The sequence below is a fragment of the Barbatula barbatula genome (genome assembly GCF_947034865.1).
Source record: "Barbatula barbatula genome assembly, chromosome: 17".
NCBI lineage: Eukaryota > Metazoa > Chordata > Actinopteri > Cypriniformes > Nemacheilidae > Barbatula > Barbatula barbatula.
The window spans coordinates 8,999,205-9,016,998 of NC_136780.1; the positions used below are offsets into that span (position 1 = coordinate 8,999,205).

The window sequence follows — 17,794 nt, forward strand, 5'->3', positions numbered from 1 at the left end:
TTTTTCTTTCCAGGTTTAACATCCTCATCTGGCGAACGTCACAGGTTGTGACGATGACGCAACAGTTTTCTTTTCCAATGAGAAGACATTTTTCCTTATTATTCATGACAGCGCCTGGTGTGCCATGATAAGCTGATGGATAAATGAAGAAAAAGCAGAACACTAACCAGGAGTTGCAAAAATACAATTATATATAAAAGTATATTTTGTGAAATACACTATATGCGGTGTATATACTGTTTATGGTGGAAGGTCTGCTGAGATAAAGTGATAAATACATGACAGTTGTTGAAATTTTTGGACTTTTTGGTCATGAAGGCCGTCTGCATCAGGAATGCGGTACCGTGACCTGAGAGGACATTTCGATCTCTTTAAATGCGGTAACTGTCATATTTTAACTAGAACAGCTGTACTTGCATTTTGTTAAAAATAAAAACATTTAGCGGTTTCTGTAATATCGCTGTGGCCTGAACGTATGATTCGTGTTATGACTAATATCTCTTGAATGGAGTCGGATCACTCCCCGCTTCTTCTCACAGCGTTCATGCAAGTTGCATATTTCAAAACGACAGTGAGGTAGGCTGTGGTTAAAAAAAGGGGGGTGTCATGACGCTTCAAAAAAAGGAAAAAGGTAAGATACTGGTTTATATTTAAAAACATTTTGAAAAAGCTGTACATTTTGGTCTATTTTTATAGATTGTTTCCATGTAAGTTCAAAAACACTGTACTAGCCTATCTGTCATAGTTTATGAGTAAATACTGTAGTATACTTTAGTATTTTTTCATGTGCGCCATTACTTTTAAGAGAGAGGAAGGAATCCAGAAATGTTAAACTTTGTGGGAAAAATACTTTAAAAGGTATTGCCTTTTCTGTACCTTAAATTAAATATAGAAACATTTTAATGAGCATTTTGGAGCCTAGCTCACCTTTGTTGAAAGGGAAATAGCAGAATGCACATAGCAGATTTCACATTTAAATACCACCATGCTTTTGGAAACATGGTGCACAGGTGAGTAAACTATTTGTTAGAGTAAACTAACTCTTGAAGAAATCTACAACTCCACCAGTTAAATACACATTTAATATTGCATTCTAAACATCTTTTCCTCACACTTGAGCAAAGAAACTGAGTTTGAATGTGTGTGTGATGTGCAGTGGACATCACTTTCAATGTGCACCGTTGGGCATCTCTTTCAATCTTGTCAGACACAGCCTGTTTACCAAAGGGGCTGTCTGGGACACAATGTCCTCTCAATAGCTTACTGTATCATTTTTAGAACAATCTCGATATATCACTGTCTCATTTATGAGCACCAGAAAAACGTGTGGAAACTCATCTCTCCCCTGCTCTCAGTTATAGAAAGTGAAATGAACAAGCTTGCAGCATCATTTCAGGGGATGAAACCCTTTGACTTGAAAGCTTACTGTTTCCCCCCATCGTAACACCTGCGTGTTCCGATGAAAGCGAAGTAAAATGAACAACCGATGTCACTCCCGGTTACACTCACATGGCATATTTCTCCACTTTTCACAGGTACTTTATCAAAGCCAAGAATGTCTTTTGATGTTACTGAACTTAAAAAAGGGCAAGAGGAAGACATGCTTTTAAAACATCTCAGAATGTCACAGCTGCGTTCTCGTAGCCACGGGTCATTCGGAAATTAATGAAACCGTGTAGCTAAAGTCCACTCCTAGTATACCATTTCCGCTAAAGAATGAAAGGTGAGGCTCTTTCGGCCTTGAATGGGTTTAGGTGTTCTGAGATAGGGTTAGATATAGTTTAGGAGCAGTGGTCTGTAATCTGAGTGCCGTGTTGTCTGCTAAGTGCTTCCGGATTTAGTGCCGTCTGGTATTAGGCTATGATGATGTTGTCAGGGGGAATAAAATAAGGTACAGAGCTGCACAGCATTCATAACTATTCAATTCATTTAGATAGCGTTTATACTAATGCGTTTTCCTTTAAAAGCTCATAACGGCTATGGTTACACCTGCCGTTTACACTACCCTGGAGTTTTCGAACCCCGAAAACTGAGACTTTTGGAAACGCTGCAGATCCCATCTTAGTTTAAAAAATCTCTGGGGTTCTGTGTAAACGGATGAAAACAGAGACTGGAATACGCAGGCATGGTTGCCCACATTCGCTTGCTGATTGGGTCGTCTGTATCATTGGTGCTGGGTGTGGAGAGACACCCCTCATATGATTGTAAATACGCTTTTGATGTACAGCAATACACAATAAAGCGCTATATAAATGCCTCATTCATTTATTGCGTTTGTTTCCCTGATTCGTTAAGCCTCTGTCACATGAGCCATTACGCTATACTTGAAGGTGACAATGACCTGCCTTGAAAGGACCTTTGAACAACAGGATTGTTTAACTTCAACAAGCGCTGCGTACACAGATCGACACGGTGACATTACAGCAACGTGAGAGAGAATCGAGAGCCGTATGCTTTTAAATAGCTCACTCAGTACTAAAATGTCATCCGTCGATCGGTCTGCGTGGCGCCGGATGAAATCAAACAAGCCTAATAACATGGATTACCACATCTGACGTTATCCACACGAAGCCGTCCTTGCTTTGTTCATTTTGTACTTGTCGGTCTGTGACTAGTAACCAACTGTCATCAACAACCAACAACTGTTTACATTTATGTGCGCATGCCCAGCCTGTCTGAAAACCCTGTTTTTGTACAACAACGGGCTGATGTAAACACCACTTTATGCTCAAGAGAAGAAAGAGAGAGAGGATAGCTAGGATGTACAGATAAGGGGCTTTGTGAACGAATCGATTTTTCCAAATACCACATGCATCAGCACAATCCACATACAGTATAACCACCATGAAAGAAACCATACAAAACTCTTTTTTCATATACAGATCGGCCATTTTAAATTTCACTCGAGAATGCAAACTCACCAAAATTTCTTCGGCCTCCTGATACGGAAGGGAGAGCAAGGCATTGTGGATATCTGTCAGGCTTACGGATGTGTGCTCCTTATTGAAGGTCACACAGCTGGCATTCACTTGACAAGTGGCCTACAGACTTCATGAGGTTATGACCTAATTATCGATCATCAGATCCTGTCTTACTTTTGACAGGCTGATTTTCATTCTTCCTCGAAAGGGTCTTTTGCTTAGAAGTTCATATAACAGTATGGTCCAAAATCTGGGAGCTAATAATAATATGATGTTGATATGATCATTTAAGATAATGCAATATTTCTAGGTCACTAATCAAATACATTTGTGACATGTAACAGTAACAGAAAAAAGGTCAGGATTTCCTTATGAAGGCCATGCTACCTCAAGCCTATGCAGATAAAATCATTTATAATAGAAATGTGAATTAAATTAGATGTCTTAGATTAGATTGACATGCAAAATAGAAGCTTAGTCAAAGTTTTTGCACCCTAACGTAAAATGGCCACAGTACAAAATGACATTTTCTGCTATTATAACACTATATTACCATTGATTTGAATAAGAATGCAATCCCTTTTTTCCATTATATTCCTAAATTAACATTAAATTGAATAGGAATCAATCCTATTCAACAAACTTGAGACTGATGACAGAGCACATTATGCATCCTGCACAGGACTACACAACAACTCACAACAAGCTGCAAAATATATAAAGCCTCAACTCCAGCATTAGAATGCCTGTCAATCTCCCCATCATAAAGCCACTGATGTGCGACGTCCATCAAGGGTCAGTTCCAAAAATTTGAGAGGCAGCTCTGTCCTTAAGCATGATCCGAGCCCTGGGCCAAGGCAATGAGCCGTGCACGGTACCTCCGTTCCCTCTTTTTCTCATGCAGGCTGTTTGCTGGAGAGGTGGAGACTGATGGCGACTGATCCTGAGGTTACAGGCGCCGAATGGAGGGACAGACTCTACAGGAGCTGGACAGAATTTGCTTTATCCAAAGAGAAACTTGGTCAGGCCTGATCTTGATGCTGGAAGGGCTGCTGTCCATCTGCACAGACCTTTACACACTGCTATAGCATGCACACACACTTTCAGTAACACAAATACAGGAGTGAGTGTTGCTGGTGTGCCCCAGACACTCTGTCCTGCCAACACTGCAGGGCTGCCTGCCGTCACCGTGGCAACAGCGTGTCCTCTGCGCTTCAGACTTTTTTCATCCGCACTGCCTGAACTAAATACTCTGTGTCCGGATTTGTGACACTCCTTGAACGGTCAAACATACTCCCAACTTGACATTTAAGAGTTAAGACCAAGAGTCATCAACAAAGGTGTAGCAGGAATTCATCTTTACAAAAAGTGCAAATGTGTAATTTTAGCATCACCAGTGGCACCGAATCAAATATTTTGGAATATTTAATATTTCTATTAAAACAAAGCGACACACAAACAAGAAATTTTACAATTTGCCTCATGTATTCTATTTGACTACTTTTGTAAAAAAAAAGATCTAAACTATACTAGTAAGAAACAAAGATTCATATTGTTTCCTTCGAAAAGTCATTTACAACAGAAAGAAAATTGCCTTTCCCCAGTGACTAATAACCTGAAGAAAAACTGAATAAAAGCTTGCGGTTTCTGGAATTGCAGTTTTAGGCTGTGGCTAATAAAATGAAAAAGACTTTACTTACCACAAACTTCTGGCTCTAGAAAATGTCTTGTCAACTCTGAAAAGAAAAGGAAAGTTTTAGTTAGACGATTTATTGTACCTGTTTCCTCTATGAAGCACAAGCTGTGGTCTAAATAACCATATTACTGCCCTCACACGACAATTGTTTTTATTGTGGTTGGAAATATAAAAAAGAACAAAGTCAATACCTCCACCATTTAGGGTTTTAAATAAAAAGACCTCTGGAGTTGGTCTATTTTAAAAACACACTATTCCCAATGTACCTGTCAAGTATGATTTATTTATCCTGCAAATAAAAACATCTGATATCTGACTCAAGATAAAAAGAGATTATGTAACTGGCCATGTAAGTTCAAAACAGGCTTTTATGAAGAATAAAACATTTTTCTAGACTGCTGATAGACATTTTTTACAATAAAAACATTCAGGTTAAAGGGACAGTTCACCCAAAAAAATGTATTTGTCATTTGTCATCATTTACTCACGCTCCAGTTGTTCCAAATCTGTTGTTCATCAGTTGTTCTGAACACAGAGAAAGATATTTGGAAGAATGCTCGTAACCAAACCGTTCTTGGCCACCTTTGACTACCATAAAATAAAATTACAATGATAGTTAAAAGTGCCCCAGAACTGTTTGCTTTCCTACATTATTCAAAATATCTTCTTTTGTGTTCAACTTAAAGAAATTTATAAAAACAATTTTCCTACCATGGTAGTCAATGTTTTTTTTATTGCAAACAAATAAAATCCTGAAATATGGAGACACAATGTTTCAGAAGGACAGCAGCGATATGTAAAAAAAGTAAGATAACTCACAACTTTAGCATAGCACTTTCTTTAAAAAAGTATGTAGTTGAGGGTTAGAATGATTTAAACTATCTGTAAAATGTGTTTCAGAAGCAGATGAACCTTTTTCTTTAATCCTTTTGTATACAATACATAAAGCACTTAAGCAGCATGAAATGAAACAGTAAGAGCAGATGTTAATATTTATATATTTTTATTTTTTCCTTTACGCTATAAAAAGCTGCCCAGCATTGTGTGGGGAAATGTTGACTAAGCCACGATGTCGGCCAGCAGATGGTGTAATGATGCAACACTCCCTTGTCCGCAGATGAAATAAGTTTAAGTTTAAACTTGTACTTCTAACATGTATCACAGTAACATCCAGGAGATTTAAACGGTTATAGAAAAATACTTTCTACAACACATGGGACCAATATGTAAAAAAAACCTGAAGATTAAAGTGTTCAGAGCTGTGCAAATGAAGGAAATGTGAGATATTTATAATATCTGTAACAGACAGTTCAATTGTTAAGTATGTTTCCCTTCCTGCTGTTTAGATATTCTCATCTATCTAGTGTCCTTTACTTTAAATCTGCATACTGTCTGTCTGTCTAAGTGAAGGGGGGAAATTCGTTTAAAGCAGTGCCATTGGAATTCATCTTTCCAGGAATCTGCCTGTCAGGATTAAGCTTCGTACTATCAGGATTCATACTATACCACCTAACATCTGTGGTATTCCTGACCCCCATCCAGAAATAGAGACAGGATTGTTTCTCTTAGACAGTCGAGCACTAACAGAATGCAAAGGGACCAAACATCACTGCTGTGCTGTCGGTATGTGTGTTATGCTGACAGCTGTGGAGCAGTACATTTTAGATTCGCTATTCTGTCACACCTCATAACTGACGGAGGACGACCGATATCAGGGATGTTGCTTTTCTCACGGCCCGTGTTTCAGATAAGTCACAGCTGATGTTAAACGCTGACACCTTCGGTGGCAGTCAAGACTCGTTTCCACAAACACAGACGGAAATAAACTACATTACCTGTTTATTTATAACGTACTTGCACCATGTCAATGTGTGTTTGATGCTTGCAGGGTCAAACGCTTCGTTTGCGTCAGATGCAATATGAAAGTGCCGCTTGTCTTTAGCAATAATGTGTTTACTATTTGTGTTGACATTGCTAACAGTGTGTTACGCATTCTATCCTTCAATCATTACCAGAGTCATGAATCAGAATTTGTTTACATTGCTGATATGTCTAATGAATAATACAGCCAGTTCTCATACTGCAAATTCACAGCTTACGAAACACAAAGTGTAACACGGCTTACATTTTATTCAGCTTCACTCTCAGCTTGTATCTATTGACAGAAATGCATTATAATATACATAACTATTTTCTGCAATTTGCAATCAAACGTACACATTGCTCCTTTAAATTTAGGTAAGCGTAAACCTTGCATCTCTTTGGCACTAAGCCCTGTCTCTTTAGTTCCCTTCACTATTTTTCAAGTGTACATGGCCCTTTCCTATTGATATGTACGAATCAAACAAGGGAAGATCAATCACTTGTGCTTGGACTGCAAAACAAGTTTTATTTAAACCCTGTCATGCATGTCAAGCTTGACGTTTGTGCAGAGGGGACATGCTGACAGTCTCTCTAGTTTAATTAACTTCGCTGTACAAACAAACACCAAAGGCCCAGTTCTAAAGCGTTCAAATGCACTCAAAACCTCACAAGAGATTATATAAAGCACTGAGGCCTGCAGGGAATGTGCCACCAACCTGTATAAATGATGCAGTGAGTGACACATACAGTTCCTTGTTTGCTTTTAATATGCACTAAATGTAAAACACGTTCAGCAACCTGCCCGGATCAGAGGTAACTGTAAAACAATAAGAATGTCAAAACTCCAGCCACGTTGTTTGGGGGGGATGAAAGTTCACCTCCTTTCCAACTCTAAAGAAATCTCATAAAAGAAAACTGAGTCTGGGTGAGGTATAACTCTTACACTAAGTTTAAACTGAGCTTTAACCTGAGCTTTAATCTAAATAACCGCAGGGGATAACAGTTCAACTGCGCGCTTCATAGTCATAAATATTAGCCAGCTAATATTAACAGACATGATAAATGCGCACTACGGCAAATTTTTGTTGTTTGCAAATTTTTGAACCATCATTTGACTCTGCAATTATTTTACAATAATTAAAAATAATATATCTGCGGCGTGAATTAATAAAAAATGTAACCCAATGGAAGACAATGTAAGCTTACTTTCAGTTTATCTTGCAACATCAGGCAATTTCCTCCAGTGAAATGTTATGTTACGTATTGTGCCTTTAATAAATATTACACAGGTTAATTGGGTGGACTGCATTTTTTTACATGCACATCATGAACAACATTCAAAATCTTAATGGACACACCAGTGTCTTAAAGGGATAGTTTACCCTAAAATGACAATTCTGTCATCATTTAATCATCATCATGTCATTTCAAAAGTGTATGACTTCCTTTCTTCTCCAGAACACAAAATAAGATATTTTGTAGAATGTTGGTAACCGAACAATGGCTGTACCTTTTTACTTGCATTGGTTTTGTGTCCATACAATACTGTATAAGTGAATGGGTACAGCTATCGTTTTGTTGACAATATTCTTCTATAAGGTTCATTCTTTTGTGCTCTGCAGAAGAACAAATTATGTGCTGCACTAAAGTAAGATTACATAATTCATCACGTGGATTCTGAGCATCATCCATTGGGGTTTTGGAGCCAGGGAGCCTTTCAAAATCTTCTTTATTCATGTACTTTATAATATATCGCTGCACCAACAGCATTGTGGACATATAATATTTTAAAAGAACACGTTGTGATAGCTGGGATTTATAACACTGCAATAAAAGTTTCCCAGTGAACTGTCAATATTTGAAACCGGGGAGAATATTTTATTGCAGATAAGGAGTAAAATGACTTCCTGAGTTAAAGACATTAAAGCTGGCGAAGAATCACCCTAACACCCTTACTACACCAGATGTCACATGCTGTAAACGCTTTAGGCTATCTACACTCAGAGTCAAAGCTGCAGTGTTCACTTACTAAATCCAAATAAAATGTTACACTCAGTTATTCTTCAATAAAGTTTGTATTGCTACAGCTGCATACATACAAAAGTTGTAAGTGTCATTTATTGGTTAAAAAATTATATTGTTTAATAATGTTATAATTAGATAACTCTATAATGGCAATTGTCAAAGGATCTCAGTTCTTAAAATTATATACTGTTTTTTTTTTGCAGAATTTTCTATTCATAGTCTATTACGTCTAGTGTAGAGGGTGTCTCTGCCTATTGACCATCACGTTTCAAATGTATTTTATGACCCTTCTGGCAAGGTAACATGATAATCATACATCATATCTTAAACAAATCAGGGATACATCAGAGCACAATGATCTCACTAGATTTAATATTGAATTTAGAAATGCATCATCTGCTTACGGTTCATTATATCTGCCAAGAAATGGGTTTTTTCATAGAAAACTAAAAGCCTGATGGGAAGACCTGATTACCTCAGAGCAGAAAATCATTTTGGATTGATGGATTCCCAAATTAAGTGACTAGTTTTAATACAGTAAAAACTAAATCAATAGATGTTTTCCAGACTTCAATTTTGTCTCACCAAAGAGGTCCTACGCAAAGAAATCAGCTTCCAGTATTCCCGTTCATCTAGATAGCAATTGCTAACACACGAGACCCTAAGATCTGCCACTTTTGCTCATGGGAACCACTATATTGATCAAATAAGGATAAGTTTACTTTTATGAGACCATTACAGTAGCCAGGTATTAAAGTTACAGCAACTTCGGTCCCACCACTGGACGCCATGGCCATGGTAAAAAGTGAAACCTTGATCCCTTGGGTCCTGCATCAATAAATGATTCCACTCATGGTCACTGTGGCCTTGTAGAGAGAAACACATGAACCCCTTTCAAATGAACCAGATGCATGTTCATGTCTAAATAACAACATGTCTTCACATGACATTAATTACATTCATTTAGTAAATGATGGACGATTACAAGATTAACATTAAAAACAACACAGGAGTTAGTAAGAGAAAATGACAAAATAGAAACATTAAGACTCAAAGTAAAGATATTGTTTATATGTATCCATGGCAATGAACTTAAAACATGATGAAAGCAAAGATCAAGTAAAAGACTAAAAATGGGAAGGGAATTATACTGCAGTGAGGAGAAATAATTGTGTCTACTATTGAATGCCGGGCGCAATATATTCTGAAACCCTGACAGTATTGAAGGATGAAATGCATACTTTGAAAAAACATGAAGCAGATATGTAGCATCAATATTTTTTTTAAAACAGTATGTTAAGATAAAGCGGCACACACAAATTAATCCCGGACTCGTCCTGGCCAGGACTTGGCTGCATCCTCCAGAGGTTGCATTTTTCGGGCGCATACTTGAACGCGGTTGTCTCATTTGAGGTAAAAAATGTATTTAACAATTATTTTATGATAGTTTCATTCTTACCTTGAAATGTACAGGTTGCTTTCCTGAAATAAAACCTGAAGTAACAACCTTGATGAATGCGCCGCATCTATAGAAATCCTGGCCAGGACACGTCTGGGAAAAATGGCACGTATGGTTACCCTAGTCTAGGTGCAGTTTTAACCGTATGTTCAGTTTGTTTAGACGACGTAGTCGATAGTGACTACACTTGGGCAATTCCAACATTATGGACGTGACATTTTGCGTATGGACTTGACATAAAAATGCTCAGAGAAAGAATTTGTAACAAATATATTGAACTATCTGTTTATATTTCACTTAACCCTTGTTGATAGAGTCTAAACATAAAAAAGTCAGTATATGTACAAATGTATCTATTTTTAAGAATAACACTTTATTTTAGGCATTCTGTTTAGACTATAAAACAAAATATGCCACATTTCAATCAAAGTGAGTATTATATCTGTGATGTTCACATTTGCTAACACAAAACAGCACAGGTGCAGAAACCCACTGAAACCACACCACCTGTCATGTCACACAGAAGGCCAGAATGCTTCCAACGTGTGACAGTCAGGGTCGGGTCACTCGCAAATTTGACCCAGCGCCTCGGCGTCATCTCTGGAATCACTGACATGTTTGTGTGTGAGATCGACGCTGAGGCTTTCAAGACTGTGTGAATGGGGAAGTGTGTCTATCAACCGCCCATCAAAACGAATCAACAGTCTTTGTCTCTTGAAATGAGACTGAAATGAATCTTCAATACAGCCACTGAATGTAACGTGACAGTGAATGTGAATCAGATGAAGGACAGACGGCTTAGCGTCCATTTAGAGAGCATCCAGAGAGAGCTGGATGAGTGGCCACAGACTCTTGAGATAGTCACGGTGCAACATTTTTGTAATGCGAACGAAAAAATTGTGAAATGGTTCAACAGCCTCTTTAAAATGCCACTCATTGCTGGGCAGAGAAGTAAACATTGAACCAGACAAGCACCTTTACTCTGTCATTTAACAACCAAAACAACAATTTTAAATATCAACATTGCTATAATATAAAGAATAGACTATACATATATATATATATATATATATATATATATATATGTATATACTGTACAAACAAAGAAGAAAAGAAACCGTTTTATTATTTATTTGTTCATCTGTCAAAAAGACATTTGTTCTCTATTTGGTCTGTGCACCACTGCTCAACAAAAAACATTGGAAATGGGCATAAAGAATCTGCTGACCTCCAGGAACCAGCGATCGGCACCACTGGGCGCAAAACAACAAGGAGCTTTTCCACATGCCTGTTTCTTAACAGCGTCCACTCAGAGCTGGCCTTGTTTCTCAATTGCCATTGAGAACATTAAAGTACACACAGGTCTGATATGAGCAAACCATACTCCCAACTCCCACGTCTCAAACCAGGTGACTTGAGGATTCATTTCAGAAAGTGAGTGTGAGCAGAGAACGTAAGAGGGAAAAGCATTTTATGATCTGGGACAAAGCCTGGGTCTGCTGTTTATTTCATTAGACTCCATTAAGAGTTCATGAGACCAGTGAGATGGACTAACAAAACAATGCCAGACTTAATTTAGAAAATGACTGAATCCATCTGAGGTCATCTGAGCGAATCATCAACATGCAGGCTGAAACTAATGTCTGCAAAATCATATCCTCTCCATGTACAAAAAATGTGTTTCTCCAAAAACCATTGGATGAATATACTGCAACTTTTAATATACAAAAGCTTACATTAAGCATTCATCTTATTGTGTACAGCAGGTAAATGTAACAATCACCTGCAAGCAAATCCACTGGATTACTTGTTCTCTACACCCAGAGCAATTTTCAAAGATGGCTTTTAGATGTGACAATAACCGGAAGCTGGAAAATGTCAAAACACAGCCGGAGACAATTTACAGAGGAAAATGAAAAAAGCGATCAATACAGATAATTTCCTTTCATCAAGAAGAACGCTAAAAAAAGACCTGACGCATCTAGGAGATTCATTCAGGTGCCCATTCAAGTGATAAACTTGATCACTCAAGAGTTTCTATCAAAGTATCATAGTTCTATCAACTATGAAGTCATTGAAGTATGTGAATTACTGTTTAAAAGGTTAGGATCACTTGACTGAAATGTATTTTCTTAACTTAAAAGCAATTTGTTTATAATACAGTACATTTGAAATCCTTTTTGTAGACAAAAATATCATTGTGAAAACTTCTTTCATTAGAAAACTAAACTAAAACTAAATAAAGTAAAAACCTGAAGAAACCGGCAGATATAGTTCGATGTGCAAATTCAAGGCAAATAGTAGCTACTAGTTTACCCCCAAAAAAACTATTTTCTGTTCGGCAGAAGAAAGAAAGTCATACATGTTTGAAATGACAAGAGGGTCAAATTCTGTTTTGGGTGAACTTTCACTTTAAACACTACAATATAACATAGCTTTGATATGTTTTAGTTTTTAGTCACAACATAGTTATGTTATTTTAGATTTTTCAAAGCAGTCGCTCTCTGAGATACACTCAAAAGACTTCACGAGGTGCATTTATGGACAGTGATAACGTAAAGTACTTCCAATTTGTACTATACCGTACTATATAGCTTTCCTGTGGCTCAGTGGTAGGCGCTAGCAACGCCAAGGTCATGGCTTCGATCCCAGCGGATTGCACATAGTCAGAAACAAATGTATAATACAATGCATTATAAATCGCTTTGGATTAAAGCGTCTGACAAATGCATAAATATAACGTTGCACAACACAAGAAAAAGCAGCCTAAAGTCTGTAACAAAATCTTTACATAACAATACTTATTCGTCCAATTAAAAAAAGCATTTATAAAAGTTTTAAAGATCATTTACATAAATCAAACATGATCTATATAAGGACAGTCTTGACGGGACCGGTTCAGGATTCCTGTGATCAGATCTGTAAGACACACATAACAGTTGCCTGTCCCTGACAACACAGAACTGAAATGTGTCAGCCTCGCACCTGTTGAGCGGTCCAGACAAGAATCTCACCGGAGTCTGTCGCAATTCAATCCAACAGTTACGCTGGGTCTGATTCGTCTCTAGTAAAGCAGCATATCATTTAAATTTTTAATGAAAACCTCCAGGCCTGAGTGATGGTGTAACACCATCACGTGATCGTGAGAAACTCTTTGGCTGGTACACGAACAGAGTTATTGCCTGCATGTGTTTCTGCTTCAGTCAACTACAGTGTCTAATTTGATCCAAACTCAATTACCCTTTTCGCTATAACGGTCTTCAATAATCGGTTTCTCTTGCAGGAAAACTCATCACTATAGCTGTTATAATGCATTACCCCGTGAGATAGCGGCCCTGTCAATCACACGTACGATGAGTGACGAAATCAGGTCTGTCTGACTCTGCATTTACAATGCATTAGCATTCAAAACGTGCTTTTATGATACCTGCCTACCGTAACCAAGTTGGCAGACCGAAATCTATAAATCACACAGCACACGGTAAAAGTGATTTAGAAATGTTTTGCTGAACAGCTCTTACCCTCCATACGCTCCAAAAGTGAAACTCCTCTTTCTCTGCGGCATCATGGCTATAAAAGCTCAGTGTAGATCAGAGATGGAGAGAGAACTCTAGAGAGACAGTGAACTGAGTCTGTCTCTCTAGACCGGCTGAGTGCATCTGTGTGTGTAACTGTGTTTTCAGATGTGTGTAACTGTACACATCTAGCATGCTGTCATTACTTTCCACTCCCCTGACTCCCTCTCTACACCTCTCTCTCTCTCTCTCTCTCTCTCTCTCTCTCTCTCGCTCGCTCGCACACCACCTTGGCAAATAATGAGAGGGGGAGCTGGTTCCTTCCACTTCTAGTCTCCTGGGTAACCCCACTCCTCATTCATATGCTTTAGTGCTACTGTAAACAGACCAACATGAAACAGCACCTAATGTCTTCATAATATCCTTTACGGCACTCTTTAAATGTAAATGAGACGTCCAATGAGCAGATGTCTGCGCCAGAAATCAAGCAATACTTGGAAGAGGACTAGACCAATAAAAACCTAATACTTGTGTTGTGTCAGGTATAAGGTTAATACTGTATTTCATTACTTTTTGCTAAGTTTACAAATAAACTATTTCAACTTCCTCCATGAAGATGAACATTTCTTAATAAACATAATGAATTTATACCACTGATCTATATAGATGACTGCATTGCGCCTAGAACACTAAACCAACTGAAGCCATTGGAAGCGATCGCGCCGCCATCTTGGTATGCCCATTGACTCACAGTCAGAAGGACGATCTAAAATAACCTGTTTTTTCGGTTATAGAGAAAGTTCACAAAAAAATGAAAATGGCTGAAGTTAACATCTTTCTTCAAAATATCTTCTTTTGTTTTCTGCGAAAGAAAGAAACTCTAACAGGTTTGAAATTACATAATGGCGACCAAATGATGATAGAAATTGTTTTTTTGGGTGAGCTGCCACTTTAAAGACTGAACCTTGAACCAAGGTATTTCTAGGACAACACATTTTGTGTTGCTTTTAACTAATGATGTCCCTTTCATTTGTTTAATACAAATTATAAAAAATGTAAAAGACAAAACTAGACAAAACACAAACAAATATACTAAATAAACTAACTAAAATAAACTGCAAGCAAAAGGAAACTTCCTTAATCTGTTAAAATGCATAACGTCTCTCTTATAACCAGCTGCTCAAACAAAAGTGGTTGTTAACTGTTGACACAGTGCTGAGCTCCTTTTCAAAGTCACTTAAATGTTTACCTAATTTCACATATCTACACATTCATGAGCATGTATAATAAATGAGGCTGGGCCACAGTCAAAGGCGAAGTGTATCTGTAGGTCAATCAGGTCAGTAATTTACTTTCTCCAAAAACTCCTGATAAGTCATTATTTAAAACTCTTAATACAGTGGCTTGTGGTTAAGCTTCAGAGTTCTCTGGTTAAAACCTCTTCTTCTCCTTCAGCTGATACTTGTTTTTCTCTTTTTATCAGCAGGGGAATGCAAGAGCCGAGATCTCCTCAGAGATAGTTGTTCCTATCAGCCTTTTCGTGCCTGATGCGCTCCTCTCAGACCCAGACGGTCCGACACATACAGCCTGAAACCACACTGACATGAGCATAAAAGAGCTGACTCACGGGTGAAATGAAGGTTTACCACAGCACGTCTGATAAAATGGCTATTTGGCAGTTTTCCATTGGTATAAATAATCCCAAAGTAAAACTCAAGGCACATAATGGCATCCAAGGTAAAATAACAAACAGATTTAAATAAGCAAACTATGCCAATAATCTCTCTCTCTAAATACTATAGGCCTATTATACAATAATATTTCGATTATATGTACATATTTATATTCTGTGTCAATGTCATATAATATATTCTGTGTCAATTATTTATAATCTGGAAATGTGGTTTTCACCCTGAATGAGATTCAATGTCAATTTCATACCCAGCTTTCCGGTGGCTGAGTGGTTAGAGAATGGTGCTAGCAATGCCAAGGTCGTGGATTTGATCCCAGGGGATTGCACATAGTCTGAAACAAAAATCTATAGTACAAAGCAACGCAAGTCGCTTTGGATAAAAGCGTCTTCCAAATGCATATATGTAAAAGTTAACAGTCCACACCCAATATTTTTTTTAATTTAAGGCCATCCAAGGGATAACATATGGAGTCTGTTACATAAACTTAGGTTACGATTTAGGTACGGGCGACATGGGCAGCCGCCCAGGGTGGCATCTTCTAGGGGGCAGCAGGGGGCACCCACGAAAAAAATATATGCACGTAATATGTGCCGCTAAATTTGAGAAGCTTCGGCAGACGTCTGTGTAAATGCCTCACACTAGCACAGCAGGCATGCAACAGCGAACTGCACGGTAGGATGTGAGTTAAGTGGAATGGACTCACACCGCTGCTAAAAGCATTCTGTCATCACTCTGCTTGAGATATGTGTATTCCGCTCCAGGTTTTTCCATTTCCCACTCCCAGTCTGTGTTCACTGACTCCGCTCACAGCAGATGATGGATAGTCTCATCGACAGGTAGATGTAGGACCTACACTTTACAGCTAGTGCTTGATCTGATAAAAGCAGTATTTGGGTAATTTGTTTTTAGTATTTGTAATGCAGTGGCAGTATTATTGGAAACCTGCTTAAATGATTGAAATCGATCTCGGTGGTCTAAATTAATACCAAATTTGCTGTTCTTAGCCTTCACAAAAATTAGGCAGGAGACCGTGAGAGTTATATTTATCAGACAACCCCAAAAATTGGTGGAATTGAATATACATGGCAGGCTGCTAACTTTAAAACAATCAATTGAAAACGATGACTACCGAGTGCATGGAGGGACAAAAATCTAACCCTTTTTGTTTTTATCTGTGTGTTGACGTAAACTTTGGACTTGTACGACATTGAGGCAGTTTTCTGACATATTCTATTTTTCCCTTATAATATATAAACATTCAATTAAAATAATAACAGGTGGGGGCCATGAAAAAGGTGTTTCGCCCAGGGCACTATGGGAGCTACAACCGCCGCTGTGTAGTGCCGTATATACACATTACTTATACTGTGCAGTGTAATAGGCTGGAGTACTCGAATCTTACATGACAGGAACTGTCCTTCTGGCCAACCAAATGAAATTGGATTGCACGCTAAAAAAAACCCAACCTGATGTATTGTTGGGATATACCGCCAATCCAGCCGCAGACTCGCTATCCTCATTGACTGTGATGGCCGGTCTCACCAAGTCATTTACTCTTTGGAAACAATCTGCCAGGGAGACGCTGATCTATTGAGAGCGATGTTTGCGTAGCCTTTATTCCTCTGGTTCAGACCACCACCGTTCATCACTTCCAGGCTCTGAACAGAACTCTGCTCCACAGAGAATGCTTGTTGTTTGAGAGACAAACTCGCATCAATCACATGTCAAGCAAACGAACGTGACAGGCTCATTCAAAAGCCAATAAACCTTTATGTCCGTTAAAACACCTTAAAAGCAAATGGGATGTTTAAAAGTGAGGCCAAGGGAGACTTACAGTACATCTCACAGGTACGGCTTCATTAAAAATTCGAAAATGAAAGAAGTGTGGACAGTGCCGTAGCTGTTTATGAGTTGTTGATCTGGCGGAGTGAAAAGCTTCTGCTGGCTTGGATCCCTTCAGACGAGGGAGTTTAATTATACCATAATATTTACTCTGTCTTATGATAAACACCTTGCTTATGCCCACAGCATATGAAAGAGGTTCGCCCGAGGAAAAACATCTAAACCAGACTTATTTGAATAAGAGGGTTTAAAGGGTAGTTATGCTAAATATGTAAAGGAAATAAACAAGAGCGTAATTCCACATGCACTCTGTTTTATCAAACTACAATGTTACGTGCTGGCCATGCTAAAACACAGTGTGTTTTCCAGTATCAAAGGAAAATTCATACAGAAGTACTTTTCACAGGCAGTCATGAGTTTGTGACGTTTAAAGAGGCTCGAGTGAGGCTGTTTGTCTGGAAGGTGTTTAAATCTGTCCACATGAGTCCATGTCCCAGTCCTCCCGCACACTGAGGTCTTTCAGTACAGTACTGCAGGCTGAACTTCACATTCACAGAAAGAGGCAGTTGTTCAAGCATGGCTGTGTGGACACCTACAAAAATATACATGAAAAACGCAAACATACAGCAAATCTATTTATGTCCTATGGAATACAGTAGCAGCCAAAAGGGGATTTATTCAAATATATCATTCAAATTGGCATTACACATGTTATATGTAGGTTGCATAGTTGTGCTTCGAGTACAAACTAAAGCTCAGCTTTGAGAAGTTATATAGAT

At 38.3% G+C, this 17,794-nt stretch overlaps 1 protein-coding gene across 5 annotated transcripts in view; it reads right to left on the reverse strand.

The window, feature by feature from the left end:
- rap1gapa (RAP1 GTPase activating protein a) overlaps window positions 1-13,618 on the reverse strand; it is a 51,659-nt gene extending 38,041 nt beyond the window's left edge. For all 5 annotated transcript variants that reach the window (XM_079477891.1, XM_079477890.1, XM_079477889.1 and 2 more), the window contains exons 1-2: window positions 13,486-13,618; window positions 4,622-4,657 (exon numbers count right to left, since the gene is read on the reverse strand). In XM_079477891.1, coding sequence (XP_079334017.1) covers window positions 4,622-4,657; window positions 13,486-13,532 — 83 coding nt within the window. In that variant the 5' untranslated portion in view covers window positions 13,533-13,618. The remainder of the gene's footprint in view (window positions 1-4,621; window positions 4,658-13,485) is intronic.
- Window positions 13,619-17,794: the final 4,176 nt, after the last annotated feature.